Below are 23,312 nucleotides of genomic sequence, written 5' to 3'. Positions count from 1 at the left end.
TTTAAAGTACTTAACCAAAAATTATTTTTCTGATAATTGTGGTTTATACCCTTATTTTTACAATGGTGATCCTCAAACTTGAGTGTGCATCTCAACTCTCTAGAGGGCTCGTTAAAACAGATTTCAGGGGCCCATCCTAGATTTTCCAATTTAGCAGCAGGTCTTGGTTGGGGACAGAGAATCTGTAATTTGAGTATGTTCTCAAGTTGATGCTGCTGGTCTAGGGGCCACACTTGAAGAAGCATGGACATGAAACATGGTATTAAGAATAATCTGAAACATAGTAAGCAGTAAGCAGAAAGAAAACACGCAAAAGGAAAAATAAAAAGCATCTGTGCTTCTAGACATGAGCACTATTAACATTTTGGTATCCAACCTTCCATAATTTTCATGTGTGTATGGAATGACCCACATACACATAATACCGATTTCTTTTATAAAGAAACCTTTGCAATAATAGTAGCTACTGTGGATATGATGCCAGGTAGTGTTTAGTGCTTTATATTTTTTATGTCTTTTATTCTTTTTTTTTATGTTTATTTTTGAGAGACAGTGTGGGTACCAGCATGAGCAGGGGAGGAGCAGAGATGGGGAGAGAGAGAGAATCCCAAGCAGGCTTTGCACTGTCAGCACAGAGCCTGACACGTGGCTCAAGCACATGAACTGTGAGATCATGACCTGAGTTGAAATCAAGAGTCAGATGCTTAACTGACTGAGCCACCCAGGTGCCCCTATGTCTTTTATTCTTAATGACTCCTTGAGGAAGGTATTATTATTTTCCAAGTGAGGAAACAGAAGCACCAGAGAGAGTTTAATTTGCTTAAATTCTCGCACAGCTAGTAGGGAGCCGAGTTGGTTCCAGAGCCTGTCCTCTTAACCACAATATTATCCTGCATCTCTTATAACTTGTACTCTTCGTATCTGCTACACATTAATGCCCAGGCAGCAAGGGCAAACACTTAAATCCGCCTGTGCAGGCCGGGGAGCCTTTGTCCTCAGCACCCACTGGCCCCTCACAGCACCATCTGAAGCAGGTGCTGAGGTTTTCAACCCTACAGGTCATCACTGAACCCATCCCCTGCCTAGCTGCCTGCGTTGTTTTGCTGCTATTAACAGCAGTATAAGGAACGTCCTTGTAGGTGAACTTTGTGAGACTCCAAGATCATTTCTTTGGGATAAATTATTACAAGTAAAAATGCTCAGACAAAAGGCAGGACTATTTGAAGCTCCTAAGAAATCCTGCAAAATGTCTTCAAGAGGACATACCAGTTTTCATTCCCATCTCAAGCCCAGAAAAGCAGCTGTTTCCCTCCTTTTAGCATCTACACTCAACACTCTGGCCAGTATCTTCAAAAGTACGTTTCTAAATTTTATAATATGAAGCAAGATCTTCAAGCTCACATGTTAAAATTACAGATGTTAATACTTAAAAGTACATCTACCCTAAGAATTAGAAGACAGTTTTGAGAGCTTATTCTGCACCATACCTGCTAACCAGCACCGTATCCCTTGACACGGAAGTTTTAAAAATTTTGATGGGATCATTTGGAGTTCATCTGCAGTAACTTCTTCCATGTTCCCATAATCCACAAAATGGACTTTAACATTTCCAGCTGGCAAGATTTCCTTGACTAATGCACGATACCAATTACCATCACCTATATTTAACACAAAGTTTGTAACACAGAACATTATTTCCTTTCTATTAACATTTGAAATTTTTATCTCCAAAGAAAAATCCTCTGCGTAAAGTAGCTAATAAATCTGATCTTCTCCAGATGATGCCTCTAGTTTTCATTCAGAAATCCCCAGGAGAGTTATCAAAATTTGTTTTTAGAACACATCCAAATTTTTATAGCACACTTTAACATTAATCTAATATAAATTTAAGATTTCACTCATCACCTATCCAATAAACAGAGCATGAAAGTGAAGGTAAGACTTAATAACCTTAAACGTTATCTGTCAATCTGGAAGTATTATAATACTCTCATAACTAATGACAAACTGTTTTACTTGTTATTAGTAAAATCATATAAAAATAGCAGAAAAACTCATACGATGAAATTAAGGGGTGGGGCGCCTGGGTGGCTCAGTCGGTTAAGCGTCCGACTTCGGCTGAGGTCATGATCTCGCGGTTCATGAGTTTGAGTCCCGCATTGGGCTCTGTGCTGACGGCTCAGAGCCTGGAGCCTGCTTCAGATTCTGTGTCCCCCTCTCTCCGTCCCACCCCTGCTTGTGCTCTCTGTTGTTCAGAAATGAATAAACATTAAAAAAAATTTTTTTAAGAAATTAAGGAGTCTCATAAAATATACTTCCAAACTAAGTATATACACAGGTGACCAGAAGAAACAATGAACCTGCAGTGAACATTATCTAACTTACTTTAATATCAGAGATTGTGGAAAGAAAAGCATTTAATGAAATTTAACAAATGGAGGTAAGGAAGTTCCATTTGGAGGTTCCTTGTTACAAACAGAATATTAGACATGACACTTTCTGCATTCATTTAGTCTTGATTGTGAGAAATACTTGCTTAAACATGGGGAAGAAAATACACATCAAAATATGGGCTCAACATCAGGAAACAAAACTTTCTATCAAAGTCAAGACTGTACCAACTGTAACTTACCTGCAAAAGGAGCACAACACAGTTGCCCTATTTCTGCTTTAAAATCATTGGGCACCTTCTGCTGGCAATATTCTGCTAACGACTTATTCAAATCACTGAGTTTCTTTAAAGCTGAAAATGCAATACACATACAGCATTTAATATTTAAAAAAGCATGCAGAACACAGATTTTTCCTTTTAAGTTGGAAATGTTTTGATCATAAAACCTCAGGTACATTCCCAAACAACTATTAAGTATACCAGATGCTTTTCTCTTTTTCTCATTAAAAAAATTAACTGGGAAAGTAAGTCGTAATTAGATAAAGCTCTTGGTAATCCCCAACTATGGCATGGTTACCAGCACACCAGAGCACGAACTTGTGCACAGGGCTAAGGACAGAGCGTACAAGCCTGTACACAAAGTGACACACAAGCTTATATGTCCTGGAGGAGGACATATAATGAATGACTGAGTGGATGGCACAGACATCTGCTAGGGAAATGCAGAGAGGTGAGCTCTGTGTGCTGCTTTTATAAAGAAATAGGACAGAGAAGGAGAGGGTATTCCTGAAGAACCAGAAATGGCCCTGAGGCAAAGTACAAAATTAAGCAACCAAAATTCACCTGGTGGGAGCAGTTTGGCGAAGCAGGGAAGTGGAACGTGAACCATGAAGAACATACCAGCACTGTGCTGGGAAAGTACACACCATGGAGAGCTTTAAATGCTGAGTCAAGGGGTCCCAACACTACACAACAACTTAAGGGAAAGCAGCTGCCTTTTACGCATGTGGCAAAGGCCCCTTCACAGATACGGAAACTAAACTATAACAAGTCAGAGCTGTCACCTTTCAGTTTTACAAAGTTTAAGAAACACTACTGAAAATGGTGTGGGATAGGCGTGTGTACGTGTCTGTGGGAATTAGCTTGGCCGGCCCCCTTGGGCGTACTCCAAAACACGAGCACATGCATCCTTTGACTTAATAATTACACGGGAATTTGCCCGGACAAAACACTCACAGAATAAAGCCAGAGAACACAAGGAATGTTTCAATAATAAGAGGTCGGATAAACCCACACAGTGAAACACCACGTAACCATGAAAAGGGAAACAAAACAGCAATGCGGCATCCTGGACTAGACCCTGGAATAGAAAAAGGCCATTAGTGGGAGTAGAAAGAAAAAGGACATGTCCCCAACTCAGTTCATGACTAGGTGCCCATGTTGTTCTCTCAGTTGTAACAAACGTACCACAATTCTGTGAGACGTTAACTATGGAGGAAGCTAGCTGAGAGGCGTACGGGAACTCTGCACCATCTCTGCCACTTTTCCGTAAATCTAAAATTATTCCACTATTAGAAGTTTAATTTAAAAGACAAAAAGAATGAAGAAAGGACCATGTGGGGACAAAAGCAAAGTGCAAACATCACAACATTTACCGTGTATGCCTACACAAACAGAGACATATACATTCACACAAGCATATGCATAGACTACTTCTGAAAAGATATTCAGAAAACTCAGAGGGGACTGGGAAACTTCCCACTCTACACTCTTTTTGTAACTTTTGAATTTTGTACCATAGGCTTGTATAATCACCTATAAAAAGTAACTTTAAAATGTTCACGTCTTATACTATACGAAATAGTGATCTACCTACCAGATAATTCTGAAGGGAAGGATAACAGATCTTACAAATTGGGAGCCAGACGAGCTTAGGCACCTAGTGTCATGTCCTCATTTGGTAGAGAGGAAAACCAAGATTTAGAAAAGCTAAAATTAACGATGCTTACCAGAATAGCTCAAAAGAAAAAGAAGGGAAATACAAGTGTAAGGATGTGGAGCAACTAAAACTCTCAAACTAACAAGCGCCATAATCATCACTTTGGAAACTTTCTGGCCTTCATTGATCAAAGCTGAAAATACACATACCCGTTAGGATAGGGCCACTGATTCCACTCCTGGGAGTATATTAAAAAGAAACACATACACACGTGCACTAAATTTGTATGGAAATGTTCACACCAGTATCGTTAAACAGATCAGAAGTAGAAACAACCCCCATGTCCAACCTTAAAAAGAAATAAATCCACAGTACATTCACACGGTGGAACACACCGGGGTAACAAGACACAAGCTACTGCCACACATGGAAATGAAGAACTGATCTCACAAACAATGTGGAAAAAAAAAAAAGCAAGGAATACAAGAGCACACATTGTAGGATTCCTTATATAAAGTTCAAAACCAGGAAAAACTAATCTATGCTATTAGAAGGCAGGACAGTATTTGTTTATTCATTTTTGAAAGAGAGAGAGAGAGACAGAGCACAGCAGGGGTGGGGCAGAGAGAGAGGGGGACACAGAATCTGAAGCAGGCTCCAGGCTCTGAGCTGTCAGCACAGAGCCTGATGCGAGGCTTGAACCCATGAACTGTGAGATCATGACCTGAACCAAGTCGGATGCTCAACCGAGCCACCCAGGTGCCCCAGTATTTACCTTTCAAAGAGAGAAAAGGGTAATAATCAGAGGAGAAACGAAGGAAACTTCTGGATTCTGGTAATGCTTTATTTCCTGACCTAAATGTTGATTATTCAGGGTTTTGACTTTCTGACAATGTGTCATGCAGTACTATTTATGCACTTGTATATATGCGTGCTATGCTTTAATATAATCAACCGTTAAATTTAATTTTCAAAAACAAATTTAGAAGACATTCTTTGAAATCTAACCTGGTTTAAATATAAAGAGAGCTTTCGAAAATAGAAATAATAGCTTAAAATGGAATAAAAGGCAACTATAACCAAATCTTTCTTGGAAGCAGAAATACCTATCCACTTGGCCCTTCTTGTAAAGACAGTAATTTTATTATTCATTAAACTCATCTCCAGTTATTATCTACATCAACGTATTTGTACAAAGAAATCAATGAGAAGAGTCAACTTACCATCCTCTTTAAGCACATGGCAATAAAATTCTCCAGGACTATATATCATGCAGACCACAACATCTACTGTTTGGTCAACAGTAAGTTCAACCCATGTCCACTCCAGTGGATTTAGTTTTGCTTCCACACCTAAGGGAACTGTGAAAATAAATGAACATTTTGCAAAACAAATGGTCAAAGTGGGGATGGGAGGTGGGGTCAGTGAGGTATCTGCATTTGAAGAAGAAGTGAATTTCCAGTGACTTTCTTAGTGACTTTAAAGGAAACAATCAGTATTACAACTAGCCATAACTACCTCACTGAATTTTAAATTCATATGTCTGACCCTTCAGCAGCTAGTGACCCATAAATTTTTTTTCAGCTCTCAAACACACTCGTATGTATATAAATGAATGCCTGGATCAAAAAGACAAAGGGCACTTGGGTGGGTCAGTTGGTTAAGCGTCCAACTTCAGTTTAGGTCATGATCTCAGGGTTCATGAGTTCAAGCCCTGCGTCAGGCGTTGTGCTGACAGCAGCTCAGAGCCTGGAGCCTGCTTCAGATTCTGTGTCTCCCTATCTCTCTGCTCCTCCCCTGCTTGTACTCTGTCTTGTTTCTCTCCCTCTCAAAACTAAACAAACATTAGTAATAATAATAATAAAGACAAAAAGACACTTAACATCAACTTTTTAAAAAAAATTTTTTTTAACGTTTATTTATTTTTGAGACCGAGAGAGACAGAGCATGAACGGCGGAGGGGCAGAGAGAGAGGGAGACACAGAATCAGAAGCAGGCTCCAGGCTCTGAGCCATCAGCCCAGAGCCCGACACGGTGCTCGAACTCACAGACCACGAGATCGTGACCTGAGCTGAAGTCGGATGCTCAACCGACTGAGCCACCCAGGCGCCCCAACATCAACTCTTTTTGAAAGTATGAGAATCCACATATACACACAACTGTCTGAACTCCAGCATGGGCATTATGAAGGACACATTTTACTTACCACTGGCTTCTTTCACGATGCTGGGTTTATCCGTCAGCACCCCTGTCTCCCCCACAGCAAAGCCGGCATCTATGAGAACTTGGGTAACACTGATGTGAGGTGTCACAGATTTATCTAGAAGCTCCACCAGGGAACTATTTTCCAACTTGTCTGCCACTTTCACCGTGATCATTTTGTTCTGTACAATTTTTTTCATCAGACTAATAGCTTCTGGAGTCCAAATTCCTAATGATGGCTTTACTCCTAACAAATAATTTTTAAAGGAATGTTAAAATATTTCTTATAACAGGCATTTAGAAATTTAGCTCCCAATTTCCATAAAGTTAAACTTAAGGAATCTGACAAACACCAGACCCAGAAAGTCCCACCTGAGCAAAAGGATTTTCTAACCATGAAAATGAAGGCAAAATTACAAAGAGAAAATGGCTATAATTCTATGTAAACAAAACATAATTCCACTGATATGAAATGTCCAGAAAAGCAAATCTCTAAGACAGAAATTAGACTAGTGGTCGCCTGGGGAGGTAGGAATAACTATCAATGGGCACAAGAAACCTCATCAGCTTGATGGAAATTTCTACAAGTGGATTATGGTGATGGCTACACAACTCGGTAAATTTACTAAGAAATCACTGAATTGTGTACTTAAGACCAAGAATTTTATGGTATGTAAATTATATCTCAATAAGAAAGTCATAAACGGAAGTATAAAACAATGCAGGAAGAAATATGGTCCCTTAGAACGACACAAAAACATCTGTATCACTCACTCCAAAGGCACTTACAAATTAACAACCCAGAGTTATGCCCAGTCTTTTCATAAAATAAGAGCAAGTAACTTAAGAAAAAATGTTCAGCCTCACTGGTAATAAAGTAATTGAAATGATTTCATTTTAACTTATCAGCATGAAATACAGAAGTGTCTACTTGGTGTACCAATTTGTGAAGTAATGGGCTCCCCGCTATATTTCTGGTAGGTGTGTAAATTATTTCTACCCTTTCTGGAAAACAATCGTAATATATATCATACAAAAAGAAACATACCTCCAACACCTCCATTTCACCTATGGAGGTGTCTTGTAACATAACTACATTTGCAACCTATGCCAAGGAAATGCTCTTGGATAGGTTGCAAAATGCAGTTAAAAGAACACTGCTCGTAGCATGAACTTGGAAATATCCTTCTGATAATCGTATACTAGTTCAATTACAGTACATTTGAATAAAGAAGCCAATTTATTAACATGGAAAGAAGCCCCGGCTCTTGATGGGATAAATTATATTTACAGTCAAATTTTTCTTAATGTTTATTTATTTCGAGAGAGGGCGAGCACCCACATGACCACGGGAGGGGCAGAGGGAGAGGGAAAGAGAATCTTAAGCAGGCTCTAGGCTCAGCACGGAGCCCAACACAGGGCTCAATCTCAGGACTGTGAGATCATGACCCAGGCTGAACTCAAGAGTCAGACACTTAAAATGACTGAGCCACCCAGGCGCCTCTACATACAGTAATTTCTAAGCACAATGTTCTTACTGTTTCTATAAGCAGGTTTTGCCCTACTTTATGTCATGAATCCACTTCTATGATATCAATAATGCAGACCCTATAAATACCAAAAATACTCAATATTATAATAGATACATTAAATTTTATTTTATTAGAGGTAGCAAAGTAGTCCTGTGTATTTCCTAAATGTTCTATTAAGGATTATTTTTTCATTAAGAGAAGTTATATCTTAACACATTCTTTTATCTTCTCATTGGTTTAACTTCATTTCTAATGCTCTTAGGGGTTTTGCTATTTTAAGAATATGGGGACCATAAAAATTTCATACCTGCCAGCACACACTTTATAGCTTGCATTGGCAATTCCAACAACTTTGGAGTTATGGGACAAAGTCTCGTCAAACTAAGGACTTCAAAGTTTCCATAATCTACATATCCGACCAGTACAGACTGCTCAGAAGCATAAGCTAAAACGGAGGCCCGGTACCACTGATCATCCTCTGAAAAAAGGAGAGACTCAGTCTCAAATAATTTTCCAGTAGAGATATAAATACAAACTTTCCCTCCCAAATCTGGAGATGGCCATCTGTAGGCTTTAATACAGTATCAAGCTTTACGGAACAACGTATGTTGAGTCAACAGTGCTACTTCTGCCTACTGGAAGCCTTAAACCCCTAAAATCTCATCTTTCTGCAGGCCTTAGACCCCTCACTCACTCCATGGGCTGCCACCACTTACAACCGCTTCATCTGCCCCATAGACAGTTAACTTGCAGGACAGAGTCTTGTGTGTGAAATCACAACGATGCCTTGATCAATGCAGAAACAATTTGCTAAGCATCAAGCAGGGCTAACTTTACAACACCTGGCAGTAGGAGTCAACCAGACTCCACCAACCAAGCAACCAGTTTACGGGAAGGCTGCTAGGCTCTCCCCTCCGGCAGAGACGAACCGAATCCACTTAATACAGCTGTGCCGTGACAGCTCCATGCTCCTAGGCCTCCTGCTACTCCCACTAAAACCGGTAAAGACGTGATCCCGGGAGATTGCACATTCATGTACGGATGTAAATACAATTATCTGCACCAGTCCCCAAAACTAAAGGGCTGATAAAACAATAAAAACTTTCTTTACCAACCACCACCCCCCCCAACTGCAACAGGCCTTCCTCCCTTACGTCACACGCTATGAGTCTATTTAACTGGATGTATTTAAAACTGACTGGTGCACTTTAATACTCAAACTTTGAATGCAGCCAAACAGTGCAAAATGAAGATTGTTTGGGGTTTTGGGGTTTTTTTTCACTTCATTGTAAGTAAAAAAAAAATTCAGGAATACTCTTTCCTCACCTGAGAACTGTGCACAACAGATATCACCAATGGTTGGATAAAAATCTGAGCGTGGAGGCACTTGACCACAGTACTCACTAAGGGACGCCTGAAGTTCAGCAAGCTTATCTGTAGATATAGATCACATCTTAAACAAAAGAAATACAAACCTACACATTATCTTCATTTTCGCATGTTGAGTCTCTTGAAGTGGGTTATATTGATAGGACAATCAAGAAAATTTGCTTACGTCCACTTTGTAGCTGTTGACAAAAGAAGTCTTCTGGAGTCTGAATGTGGGCAACCACACCACAGAACTCATCGCCTACATTCACAGTTAACACTTTGGGGATCAGATCACTTCTGTCTACAACAACTTTGTTTTCAGCTGTCATTTTTCCAACATCTTCAACATCACCTTAACAGAAAACAGAAAAACAAGGCATTTTGGTTTCATTAATCTAATTTTTGCAGTTTTTCAGGCCCAATCAGGCTCCTTCCAACACCTCCAGGCCTTAACACATGCCACTCTTCTTTCCCAGGACACACTCCCAATCCCCCAGCAACCTGATTATTTCGTGCTCAGTGTGCCGTCACGTTGAAAAGGCTTCCCTCCGAATCTGGGTTAGGTGTCCTTCCTAGGTGCTCCCACGGCATTTGCGTGCATATCCTCTATCACACCATTTTATAATCTCTTCTCTAGGTGTCTGTACTAATCACAGAACACCCTCCATGATGGTACCTCCACAGTTCCTCAGTGAAGCAAATACTGCCCAGAAGATGTTTGTTCCTTCCCCTGGATACCCGTGCAACACTTGCCGTTATTACTGATGACTCCCTCCTAGAAGCCTTCACCCTCCTATTGCTCTGGCAATTTCTTCCCCATCCTCTATCCACCCATCCCATTGTGGTTTCTCACTTGATGTTGCAGGCCCCAGATCAATCTCCCTATTTTTTCCTCACTCTATACTCCCCCTAAACTACCACCAACACTTATGGTTTCAATCATTAGACCAATAAGTGTTTGGTTTTCTCCTCCAGATGGCAAAGAATTACTGAAAACTTTTCAGCAGAGCTGGCACGCCAACACTTGTGTTTTGGGGATATCATATGGGCAATACTGTAAGAATACAGGCAGGAGACAAAAGATAAAGTCACAAGGTTGTTGCAGTTATCCACAAATAGTAAGGATTCCTGAGCTAGAAAAAAAGAAAAAAAGATTAAAAAAAAAGTCATATACAAACAATATTTAGAAAGAACCATCAATAAAGACTTGGCAAAGGACAGGAGGCAGGGATAAGGTAGATTTAAAGGTAAGTCGATTTGTGTATATGAAAGGATGCATCCAATCACAGCACCATTAACTGGCAATCACCTCTGGGTGAATGAGCAAGAGACAATGAAGTATGTCCACATCCAAAGTAATTTGTAAAGGAACAAAGTGAAGGCGAAAACATTGCAATAAACAATACATAAAACTAAGCAATGAGAAAATAAAATGCTGATAGCAAATCTTCTTGGTTCTCTTGTTATACTAAATGAAAAGCCACACACATAATTAAACAAGTAGTAAAAACTTAAGAAACAACACCTTACCAGAACAGAATGTTATATCCCTATTTATTATTTCTAGAATAACCAAATAAGGAGGAAAAATTAAACTAAGGAAATTTTAGCTAAAACCCTTCAACTCAAAGTGTCATATTTAGTACTTCAAAATTTCTAGAATTGTTTTAATGTTTATTTTTGAGACAGAGTGAGGGGGGGAGGGAGAGAGGGGGAGAGAGGGAGAGAGGGAGAGAGGGAGAGAGAGAACACGCGCAAGCGTGCAGGGAAGGGGCAGAGACAGACAGACAGACAGACAGACACAGAATATGAAGCATGCTCCAGGCTCCTGGCTGACAGCACAGAGTCTGACGTGGGGCTCAAACCCACGAACTGTGAGATCATAGCCTGAGCCGAAGTTGGACACTTAACCGACTGAGCCACCCAAGTGCCCCTAGTACTTTAAAAATTTCTGATAACCATCATGTCAAAGATTGATCTGGAAGACAGGGAAGGAAAACAGGTAGGGTAAACTAAAATTAGACAGGATGTACCACTGAATGAAAAAGCATCACTTTTATATAAAGTTCAAAGAATGGTGTATCACTTCCATTAAATCTGACACTGGAACAGCTCTGCCCTTTTTTGTTCAGTAGAGAAGACACTTTTCAGTACCCAGAGTCACTACACTGTTCAATATTAATCTGTATACTCACCTGGATCTGCACTCTGTTTCTTAGAATTTTGTCCTTTGGGTTTCAAGCCATATCCCATTTCTATGAGCACATCGTCTAAGAGTTTTCCTAAAAATGATTAAGAAAATGTACCTCCATTGAGATATTACAGCAAGTATTAGAAGAAAGGCATAAATACACGAGTCACAATCATCTAGAGATGATCTAATGATCTAGAGATTATCGCTATTAATATACTGGTATATTCCTTACCAGCTCAATTTCTAAGTGCAAAATACAGTTTCCAATGCTCAGCCTTAAAAATTGAGGCAAAATCCTCATCATCACTTGGCAGAAAAGCTAATGAAAGTGTTTCACTTCAAAATTCTGGATAACATGAAAGATGTAGTTACCACCTCACTGGTATGCTTAGTATGGCCACCATTTAGGAGAAAAAATAAATTTAGTGTTAAAGTAGGACTACTTTTTCTCAGACATAAAGTATAGCCAAAACAAGGGTAGCCAGTGTGATATGAACTTCAAGTTCCATAAAATAACATCCAGAAGCCCAAGCTGTTAACATACACAGCAAAGAAAGAAAATAGATTTTATACTTAATTTCACAACAGGATTAAGTCAATTTTCTACCAAGTCACCAAGTGACGCTGGATCTCTAAAAGTAGAAGAGTAATAACTTGAGAAGTCACTTTTCAAACACACAGAAAGCCAGCACAGAAGGACAGGATTCCAAGGTGTTTCCATTTAGTATTCCACTTAAACACTAGGCATTCAAAGTCTCGATACTAAACCAATGCAGTTCTGCGAAGGTTGTTCAAGGAAAAAGCACTCCTGACACAAGCATGGACAAATTCATAAAGAAATTCTTGACTTTTTCCCAATAAATGAGTAGAAATCATGAATAGAGATCATAATGGCTATATCAAAAGGGTAAAAGAGTTATCCCCAAACTAAGTATAGATGTAGCTTTTTGGCCCACCCATTTCTAGGAACGTGCGCCAGGTCTTTGACAAACTGCCAACCCCAAGAGCAGGGCCAAAGCCATCTTTTTATCACAACCCGAATGACTTCCGAGTGGAGCTTACTACTTGGCCTCACTTCGTGTTTTTATTTCTTCTCTGTGCAACAAGTAAAGACTAAATAACATATTAAGTGCTCCATCTAAAAAAGAAGACTTAGATCTTACCTGAACTTGGCAGCATAACATCCACAGCAAAGGTAACTACCTCTTCTTTTAAGATGTCGACAATCTTTATAGAGCAGTACTGCTCCATTAACAGTGATTTAATAGTTTTGATACATTCATTGCTCCAATTCCCCTCTGCTGGGGTAACACTGGCCACAAAGCACTTTATGGCCTGAAAGATTTTATGTAAGTTACTAAAAAAAAAAAGTTACTATTTGAAAATGACTTTTTCTAATTAATAATGTGAATATAATTCATGCTGAAAATATACTGGAAATCTTCAAAAACTAACCAAATAAACAACTTTATAATTATTTGTCTCTTGTGGTACTCTAACCCACAGTGCTTTCCCTTTTGGGACTTCTTGAAGCTCAAAAATTCATGAAAGGATAATAATTATCCCTCACATACATATAAATTCAGGCTGCTTCCACACAATCACACAATGTAATAAATACAGAAATGATCATTTTAGGGGCCCCTGGAGTGGTTCAGCTGGTTAAGTGTCCAACTCTTGATTTTGGCTCAGCTCATGATCTCAGTGAGGAGATCGAGCCCCCATGATGGGGCTGTGTTGGGCGTGAAGACTGCTAAAGATTCTCTCTCTCCCTGCCCTCTGCCCCTCCTCTGCTTGTGCTCTCTCAAAAAAAAAAAAAAAAAAAAAGATCATTTTAAAAGAGCTGATGGATAAGATAGATGTCCCTAAAAATGCGAAGTTTCTCATCTAAGTACTTAAGTAAATAAGGCCTATTAAATGGAGCCAAGAAAGCCAATGATTGTTTATCTACTTGGTAAAAGATGAAAAATATACCAGAAGGTGTTTTTTCCTAATAACAATAACAATCACAGTATAGAACAAGCAAATACGGTGCCCATCAAAATATTAAAAAGAGCTCCTCTGAGACACTTAGGAGTTTAGAAAGTGAAAAAGACTCACACATGGAGGAAATAAATCGATGTTTCTACTGAGTTGGTGAATTCTGTTTACTGGAATTATTTCTTCATTTCCATAATCAATATATAAGACTTGTGCCTTCTTCTGCAGCATATCAACATCTCGTATTATTACTCTGTTCCAGGTCTGAAAGTGTAATAGAATGGCGCCCTGCTTCAGAACAGCGTTTCATAACCTTACGCCTGAAAACCCTCAGCCAATCTACAGAACACACAAAGGAAAGGCTACTGGTCTGCTGAGGCACTTGGTAGGTTAATTTTCTAGGAATCTGGCTAAGAAACCCCTAAATTTGTCTTTTTAGGAGACTTTAATAGGCACAACTCTTCCCGGGTTATTCTAGCCCACAAGACACTAAGACACACTAATGCCTCCGCCGCAGAAATAAACACCATCCAGGACTCACAGTCTGCCAGTCTGTAACTGGCTACTGAGGAGCCTGTAAACAGAGCTGGAGGGGGCAAGGGCAGGAAGGAGGTCACCCGACACACCTGCAATACTGACCGAGGAAGAGAAAGAGGAGTGTGACCAGAGCCTCTTGTCAAGCCATCAAATGCATTATTAAAAGCTCTGGTGTCGAGTTTGTATGAGCAAAGTAAATTAAAACATCATCTTAAATCATTCATTTCGTCACGGGTTACCTGGTCAACAGTGTACTTGGCAACACAAACTTCCCCCTTAACAGGAATATAATCCTCTTCATGCACCGCATTTGCATAGGTTTCCTTTAAGCACGCGGAAAGTTGGTTCATGTATTCCAAAACTTCTGAAGAATATAACTGTACATAAAAGTCACTCGGGTGCTTGAATTCAGTAACTGTACCCTTTCAAAGACAGAAAAGGTGCAGTAGCTCGCTGAGAACACAAGCAAATATGAATTTCTTAAAGTTTTATAATAAGTTTTTAAAAAGGTATTACAGTTTTTGCAATCCTTACCAATTTCATCGGTTATGTTTTGTAGCTATCTTATAAACTCAAACTGAAAATAGGAAACAAGGAACAAAAAGCTATAGTTCTTTGGATGTCTGTCTATATAAATTAAACAAATACCTTTATCTCCATGGTTTTCCTGAGTTGTAGACTTCTCAAATCAGAAAACATTATTTTATCAGCACAAGTGGCTATTTCTTTAGTAAGTCCAAGAGGGTAGTGACACTGGGTTAAAAAACAAATAAAAAAAAAAAGAAAAAAAAAGTGAGTTATTTACATAAACACGTTTCAGTGATACCGTGACCACTATTTGCTGGAATTGAGGCAAAAATAGCCTCTTAGGCTTCAACAAGAAAGTAGAGAAATAGCGTGTACTTTCAAGAGCCAATAAAACCCATTGTCTACAGGCAGTGTACAAAGCACTGGGATCACTTAAGAATCAGGCCATAATGGTGATGATAATGTTGTGTTTATGAAATAAAAAGAGGGGCTTAGCGTTTTAAGTTTGTACTTGCTAGCATTTTATAGCAATGATTATTTGAGGAAGTCAGATTTATTTTTTTTTTTTTTTTTTAAGTAGAAGCTAGGACCAGCTAGAGAAGGCTAAAAATTATCTGTTGACATGAGCTGGACACTGTTAGTATTTTTCAGATTATGAATGATTTAGCCCACAGAGTTATCTAAATGGAAGAGTAGTATTACAGAAAAAATGCTCCTTTGGTCACAGAGCCCTGTATTAGGATGCTGTTACACAAAGCCAGAGAACATGTGCCTGCAGGGATTACAGAAGAAGGGGCTCTCTCAAGAGTTCAATGAAGTTACACTGAGACACAGCATTTCTCAAGTCCTTTGGGGAAAAGAGCCAGGCACACACAATGCTCAAAGACCCCCAACAGTCACCCAATTGATCGTTAAGGTGTACAGATTTATTCAACAAGAAATTGTTTTTAAATAAACACTGGTGCAGGGCACCTGGCAAGCTCAGCCAATAGAACACATGACTCTTGATCTCAGGGTCATGGGTTCAAGCCCCTTGGTGCCTCACTGTGAGTGGAGATCACTTAGAAATAAACACTGGTGAAATGTAGAAATAAGGGGTAAGTATTTTATTCAGCTTAAGTCCTCTTAATTCAATAAAAGTCATTCAAAGTTTACTCTAAAGGCAAAAGGTTTATCATACCTCATTTTTCACTTCCATGTTCTTAGTTTCAAAAGGTGATTTACTATCTTCACGTTTGTAGAAACTGAAATAAAGCAGCTGATTATAATACTTCTAGTACAGAGCCAATTAAGAGTAGGGGCCACAACGATGTTAAATGCTCAATCAATAGAATCCCGAAAGGGAAAAACAGCTTCCTCCAGAGAGAATCACAGTAGTAACAAAGCAAAACAGTCCAAGGCTGGCTATGAAATGGTTTACCCTGTACGTGGGCTTGCCGCCTCTTTCAAAGCCACCTAATTAAAAGGGATATATACAGCCACGATCTCCCAAGTCCCAGCTTCCCTATCTGCAAAATGGAGATAATCCTCACACGACCTCAACAGTTTCGAGGATCAAATGAGGTCATAGATGGAAACTGCTTTGCAAACTGGTAAATACCATGCCAGTAGGATTTTTGTATTTTAAAATCACAATTCGAGAGACACTGTGAGAGCTCTACCTCATCAAAATTCAGGAAAGAATACATGATTACATAAAAGTAAGGCTTTCTAAAGCTTTCATCATTACAAACACAAACTCACTTTAAGTTCTAACTGAATATGTACCATCTAATAAAATTATATTCATGAAAACTCAGTCCTAAGTCTGTAGAGCTGTTCATTTCAGATTTGCTTTTATGTTTATGTTATACTTCAATAAAAAGTAACTTCTACCTAGTTATTGCCTGCTTACCTCATTTGATCGTTACACTATCAAAACCAAAAAACCACCTTACTTTCAATGAATAAGAAAATCGCGCTTACTTGTACTGAACGGGTTTGCACACGATGCTGTGTGCTGACCAGTCCCTTCTCTGGCATGCTGTGGAGCAGTAGTACGTCTGCTTACACCGTGAGCACCTCAGCGACCCTACAGAACACACCCCACAACCACATCGCCAGTGTTTATTCCAAGTATTTGTTGCTGGGAGCAAGACATTTTCAAAGACCAGACATATCAAACACATTCTATTAATCACATCAAGATCACCTGAGGGGCACCCGGGTGGCTCAGCCGGTTAGGTGTCCGACCTCGGCTCAGGTCATGATCTCCCAGTTCGTGAATTTGAGCCCTGTGTCGGGCTCTGTGCTGACAGCTCGGAGCCTGGAGCCTGCTTCTGACTCTTTCTCTTTGCCCGTCCCCCACTCGCACTCTATCTCTCTTTTATTTTTTAAAAATTCTTTTAAAGATTACTTGAAAAGGATTATGCTGTTTATGATGAGGTGTTAAGATTAAACTTTCAAATCCCTCTCAAATTGCAAATAGGAATGCAAAGATGAATATGAGAGGCAGATAACTAACCTTCCTAAAGTAGAGCCCAGAATACATTTTTTTAAATTTTTTTTAATGTTTATTTATTTTTGAGACAGAGAGAGACAGAGCATGAACGGGGGAGGGTCAGAGAGAGGGAGACACAGAATCCGAAACAGGCTCCAGGCTCCGAGCTGTCAGCACAGAGCCCAACGCGGGGCTCGAACTCACGGACAGCAAGATCATGACCCGAGCCGAAATCGGCCGCCCAACCGACTGAGCCACCCAGGCGCCCCTAGAATACATGTTTTTAAAAAAGCAATCAAAGGAAACAGAAAATGTGTGGCCATAAGAACATACTTGTGCAAACAGACTGATGTGGCTTATTATCTTGTGCCATTAAAAAAGTACAAAACAAAAACTAATCAAGAGAATCACACCCAGAAAAACCCAGGAAGTTTTTTAGATAAAGTATTAAAAAATCCTATTATGGAACTGGAGAGTGTGATGCTAAGTGAAATAAGCCATACAGAGAAAGACAGATACCATATGCTTTCACTCTTATGTGGATCCTGAGAAACTTAACAGGAACCCATGGGGGAGGGGAAGGGAAAAAAAAAAAAAAAGAGGTTAGAGTGGGAGAGAGCCAAAGCATAAGAGACTGTTGAGAACTGAGAACAAACTAAGGGTTGATGGCAGGTGGGAGGCAGGAGAGGGTGGGTGATGGGTATTGAGGAGGGCACCTTTTGGGATGAGCACTGGGTGTTGTATGGAAACCAATTTGACAATAAATTTCATATTTAAATTTAAAAAAAAAAAAAGGAAAAAAAAATCCTATTAGTGGGGCACCTGGATGGTGCAGTCGGTTAAGCATCTGACTCTTGATTTTGGCTCGGGTCATCATCTAACGGTTCATGAGTTCAAGCCTCACATCAGGCTCTGTGCTGATGGCACGGAGCCTGCTTGGCATTCTCTCTCCCCCTCTCTTCCCCTCCCCCATTCATGCTCATTCTCTCAAAATAAATAAACTTTAAAAAAATTTTTTAAATCCTATTAGTATACAGGCAGAAAAAAAAATATGTCATCTAAAAAACCAAGACAAAGCACATTACGAAACAACAATAAAACCTGGCTGACTTCGAATGCCTCTTCTCTAAAAGAGATAGAAAAAAACACAAAGGAGCTAACTATGCAAATAGCCAGTAAGCACATGAAATACTGCTCACTGATCATGGGGGAAATGCAAGGTAAAACCACAATGAGATACCTCTATACACCCAGGAAAAGGGCCAATATTGAAAAGACTGACAACACCAAATAACAAAGATGTGGAGCAACCAGAATTCAGTACCACTAGGAACATAAAATGAAACACCTACTTTGGAAAATGGTTTGGCTGTTTCCTCTAAAGTTCAACATACACCTACCCTTTGACTTAGCAGTTGTACTCCTAGGTATGTACCCAAGAGAGATGAAAACCTATGCTTACACAAGGACTTGTGCAAAAATATGTAGACCGCTCTATTCATAACAGCCAAAGCTAAACACAAGCAATCCAGTGATATAATCATACAAATACTACTTAACAAAAATTACAAAGAACATAGATTAATCTGAAAAATATTATTCTAAATGAAAAAAAAGCTTTACAGAGAGGAGTCAATACTGTAAGATTCCATTTATACGAAATTCACAAGCTGGAAAACTACTTTATGGTGCAAGAACAACTGTGGTTGCCTCTAGCAGTACAGAGACTGGAAGGGATGATGAGGGAACGTTCTAAGAAGACAGAAATCTTCTGTATCTTGATAGGGTCTGAGTCTCTGCATGTCAATATTATCACAAACCAAACTACAGAAAATAACAGGTGAAGAAGCGTCAAGAGTGCAAAGGTACGGACAAACAAGAACTTTAAGATGTTGGTAGCTGCCGAAGGTGAGATGCATATACGGTACGTACACACACACACACACACACACACACACACTACTGTTTACATTTAATAAATTTTAAACTTTCCATAATAAAAATATTTTTCAGGGGCACCTAGGTGGCTCAGTCGGTTGAGCGTCCAACTCTTGATTTTGGCCCAGGTCATGAAGTGATCAGTTTAGATCTAGAGCACATGACATTGAGCCCCACACCAGGCAATGTGCTTAGCGTGGAGCCTGCTTAAGATTCATTCATCCTCTTTCTGTCTCTCTCTCTCCCACTCCCCACCCCTCTCCCTTGCTCCTGCTCTCTCTCTAAATATATATTGTTTTCAAATGTGTGAAAAAATAATCCAGACACCAGAGGGAAATATGCTTACCAAACAGGCCACATCGATGGCAAGTTGTTGATCGAAAAGGAGGTCCTAAGGATCTGAAGAGTGCTGAATTATTTATGGACAAGGAATTCCCAACCAACTTGTGCATTTTTTTTGACTTTGCAGGAGGCACATTATTGCTAGGCTTCTATTAAGAGAAGAGAATAGCAATATTAAAACTTGGTAGTACTTTTTTTTTTTAATACTGTATTTGGGATTTCCTCTTCTGAGAAAGTAAGGTAGATGTACTTTTCCCTATTCCTCCCATTAAGTCCAACTAAAAAACCCTGGACGTTTATGTAAATAAACATAAGCTGACTTTGACAGAAAGCAGCAGACAGGCTAGGAAACTTGGGACCCAGAGAACAAGGCAACGAGTTTCTTGAGTTTTCCTTTTCTCTCATACACCCCAGACAGGGTGCTGGAGAAGCCAGCAACCCAGAAACGCCAAATGGTACAAACAATAAAAGCCCCAACAAAAAGTCTGCTCTCTTTAACCAAATGACCAGGAAACAGGCAGCACAGCAATACAGAAAACGTTCATCAATAACTGCTCTACCCTAAACAAACACCACGGAAAAAAGCTGTGGCCCTGTTCTAGGGTAGGGAGCTGGCACTTCATCCCTGGGGTCTCCCCATGAAGACCACATGGGGAACCTGGACTTCCACCCGGCAGGTATGAGTTCTCCCCCTCACCACCATTATTGGGGAAGTGGAAGAGAAGGCCTTGTGGACAATGAGGACTTCTCACCACCACTCAAGAGTGACGAGGGTCTCCAAACTCTCCCACTGCCTCCAACTCCCCACCCTGGCCCGCTTACTCTCTCCCCACTCTACCTGACTTCCACGTCAGTCAAGAGGCACTCATCACTCCCAGCCATGGAGGAGGTATCCCATGAGGTCCACGAGGAGTCAGGAACTCCCACCCTCACCCAGAAGTAAGGAAGAGCATCCCCTTGAGTGTCAGAGGTTGAGTAGGGAACCTGGACATCTACTCTCACCTGGCAGCACCCACCTTCCTCTGTGTCAGAGGAAGCCAGCTAAAACAAAGTTTAAATAAGATACGGCATTTCATTAACATAACGCCCCAATGTGCCAGGTTCAATAGAAAATACCTTGCCATACTAAAAAACAGGAAAATCACAACTGAATGGGAAAAAAAAAAGATGTCAACATCAAGATGACAGAGACGTCTATTTGACAAAGATTTTTTTGTTTTTTTTAACGTTTAGTTATTACTCAGAGACAGAGAGAGACAGACTGTCAGCAGGCGAGGGGCACAGAGAGAGGGAGACACAGAATCCCAAGCAGGCTCCAGGCTCCGAGCTGTCAGCACACAGCCCAATGCTGGGCTCAAACTCACAAACTATGAGATCATGACCTGAGCCGAAGTCAGATGCTTAACCAACTGAACCACCCAGGCACCCCTATTTGACAAAGATTTTATAGCAGTCATAAGTAATAAGCAATTATGAGCACACTTGAAACAAATGAAGAGAGTCTCAGCAAAGAAATGGAAAATATAAAGAAGAACCAAATGGAAGTTCTACAAATGAAGAGTAAAAGAAGAAATATTTTAAATGCAATTAGCAGAATGGAGGGAACAGAGGAAAGAATCCGTAAACTTGAAGACTGAACAATAGAAAATGCCTAATCTGAACATCAGAGGAAAAACCTAGTGGAGAAAAAAAAACTAAATTAACAGAGTCTCAAAGACCTATGGAACTATGACAAAATATTTAACATTCATGTCTTCAGAGTCACAGAAGGAGAAAGAAGGCAGAACTGAAGAAGTCTTGGGATGCCTGGGTGGCTCAGTCAGTTAAGCATCTGACTTCAGCTCAGTTCATGATCACAGTTTGTGGGTTTGAGCCCCAGGTCTGGCTCTGTGCTGACAGCTCACAGCCTGGAACCTGCTTCAGATTCTGTCTCCCTCTCTCTCTGCCTGCCCCCCCCACCAACTCTCTCTCAAAAATAAACAATTAGAACTGAAGAAGTTCTCAAATAAAAAAAAATGCCCCAAAGTCACATAATTTGGCAAAAGATAAAAATCAACAAAATCAAGAGGGTGAGCAAATTCCAAGCCAAATCAAAAAAATCCACACAAAGACACATCTTAGTCAAATTCTTCAACCTAAAGACAAAAAAGCTTAGCAGAGAGAGGGAAAGCACATCTTACCTATGGGGAAAAAATAATTCAGATGAGAATAGATTTCTCATCAGATACCAGGAGAACAGAAGGAAATAGCACATTTCTCAAGTGCTGAAAGAAAAGAACCATTAGCTGAGAAACTTATATCTAGGAAAAATATTCTGCAGAAAAGAAGAGGGGCGCCTGGGTGGCGCAGTCGGTTGGGCGTCCGACTTCAGCCAGGTCACGATCTCGCGGTCCGTGAGTTCGAGCCCCGCGTCAGGCTCTGGGCTGATGGCTCGGAGCCTGGAGCCTGTTTCCGATTCTGTGTCTCCCTCTCTCTCTGCCCCTCCCCCGTTCATGCTCTGCCTCTCTCTGTCCCAAAAAAAATAAATAAAAAAAAAAAAAAAAAAAAAGAAAAGAAGAAATCAAGACATTCTTGAGTGAAAGAGAACTAAGAATTTGTCACCAGCAGACCTATCCTATAAGAATGGCTGGCTAAAGGAAGTTCTCTAAACATAAAGGAAATGATAAAGGAAAGAATGCTGGAACAAAAGAGGAGGAAGAACATATTAAACAAAAATACAGTAAGTACAACAGACTTCTAGAATAGAAGCATTTGTGAAGCAAAACTAAACTGAAAACAGATCATCAGAACTTTAACATCCCTCCCTCAACAAGGAATAGAACTAGACAGAAGATCAGTAAGAAACAGAAGAACTCAAGATCACCAACAACCAACAGATTCTGTTATACATTTATAGATCATTCTGCCCAACCACAGCAGAATGGACATTGTTTTCAAATGCTAACAGAACGTATACTAAGACCATATACTGGGCCATAAAACAAACTTAAAAGATTTTAAGACATACAGAGGATGGTTTTCAACCAAAGTGGGCTCAAATTTGAAGTAGCAGTAACAAATAATCTGCCAATATTTGAAAATTAAACAATACACTTCTAAAGAACTCATTAGTCAAAGAGGAAGTCTCAAAGGAAATAAAAAATGCTGAAAAAAAAAGAAAATATGACAAATCAAAATTTGTAGGACACAGTTAAAGCATTACCAAGAGGGAAATTTATAGCACTAAGTTCACACGTTAGAAAAGAGGAAAAGTCTTAAATCAATAATCTAAATTCCCATCTTAAGAACCTAAAAACTAAGAAAAATAATGCTCAAAGCAAACAGAAGGAAACAATACAGACAAAAACAGAAACCAATGAAATTAAAAATAAAAACTTGGGAGAAAAATCAATGAAACTAAACCTGGTTCTTTGAAAAGATCAATAAAATTGATCTCGCAAGACTGTTTGAAAACTAAACAAGACAGAAATGATCAGTATCAGGAATGAAACAATGTGTATCTTACTATAGACCATGAAGACAAATATGATAGTGAAATACTTTGAACTCTACACATATATATCTCATGATGTAGACAAAATGGACCAATTCCTCGCAAATCACAAATCACCACAATAGGACATAATTTGAATAGTCTTACAAATATTAAATAAATTGAAATAATTTTAAAACTCCTAAAAAGTAAATCTTCATACTTATCTGGTTTTCACTGGCAAATACTACCAAATGTTTAAAAAATTAACACCAGTCCTATACAACCTCTTTTTCAGAAAGTTAATATTCCCTTTACTCCCCAACCAAAGACAGTAAAAAAGAGAAAATTACAAACATTGCTCATAAAAACAGATGTAAAAATCCTTCTCAAAATGATACCAGAT

At 39.5% G+C, this 23,312-nt stretch overlaps 1 protein-coding gene across 5 annotated transcripts in view; it reads right to left on the bottom strand.

The window, feature by feature from the left end:
- The window catches only part of TDRD1 (tudor domain containing 1), a 50,202-nt gene that overhangs the window by 12,402 nt on the left and 14,488 nt on the right, over window positions 1-23,312 (bottom strand). For 4 of the 5 annotated variants that reach the window (XM_025918232.2, XM_086680933.1, XM_086680934.1 and 1 more), the window contains exons 4-18: window positions 19,439-19,583; window positions 16,641-16,746; window positions 15,856-15,919; window positions 14,796-14,900; window positions 14,387-14,569; window positions 13,731-13,874; window positions 12,794-12,965; window positions 11,632-11,718; window positions 9,621-9,788; window positions 9,392-9,499; window positions 8,373-8,543; window positions 6,538-6,780; window positions 5,555-5,692; window positions 2,633-2,743; window positions 1,488-1,658 (exon numbers count right to left, since the gene is read on the bottom strand). In XM_025918232.2, the coding sequence (XP_025774017.2) occupies window positions 1,488-1,658; window positions 2,633-2,743; window positions 5,555-5,692; window positions 6,538-6,780; window positions 8,373-8,543; window positions 9,392-9,499; window positions 9,621-9,788; window positions 11,632-11,718; window positions 12,794-12,965; window positions 13,731-13,874; window positions 14,387-14,569; window positions 14,796-14,900; window positions 15,856-15,919; window positions 16,641-16,746; window positions 19,439-19,583 (2,116 nt within the window). The remainder of the gene's footprint in view (window positions 1-1,487; window positions 1,659-2,632; window positions 2,744-5,554; window positions 5,693-6,537; window positions 6,781-8,372; window positions 8,544-9,391; window positions 9,500-9,620; window positions 9,789-11,631; window positions 11,719-12,793; window positions 12,966-13,730; window positions 13,875-14,386; window positions 14,570-14,795; window positions 14,901-15,855; window positions 15,920-16,640; window positions 16,747-19,438; window positions 19,584-23,312) is intronic. The other variant, XM_086680936.1, reaches the window with a different exon arrangement.

This window comes from Puma concolor, chromosome D2 (genome assembly GCF_028749965.1).
Source record: "Puma concolor isolate L17-30 chromosome D2, mPumCon1.1.hap2, whole genome shotgun sequence".
NCBI classification, from domain to species: domain Eukaryota; kingdom Metazoa; phylum Chordata; class Mammalia; order Carnivora; family Felidae; genus Puma; species Puma concolor.
Note: the sequence above shows the minus strand (reverse complement) of the source record. Positions and strands in the feature narration are given on the sequence as shown.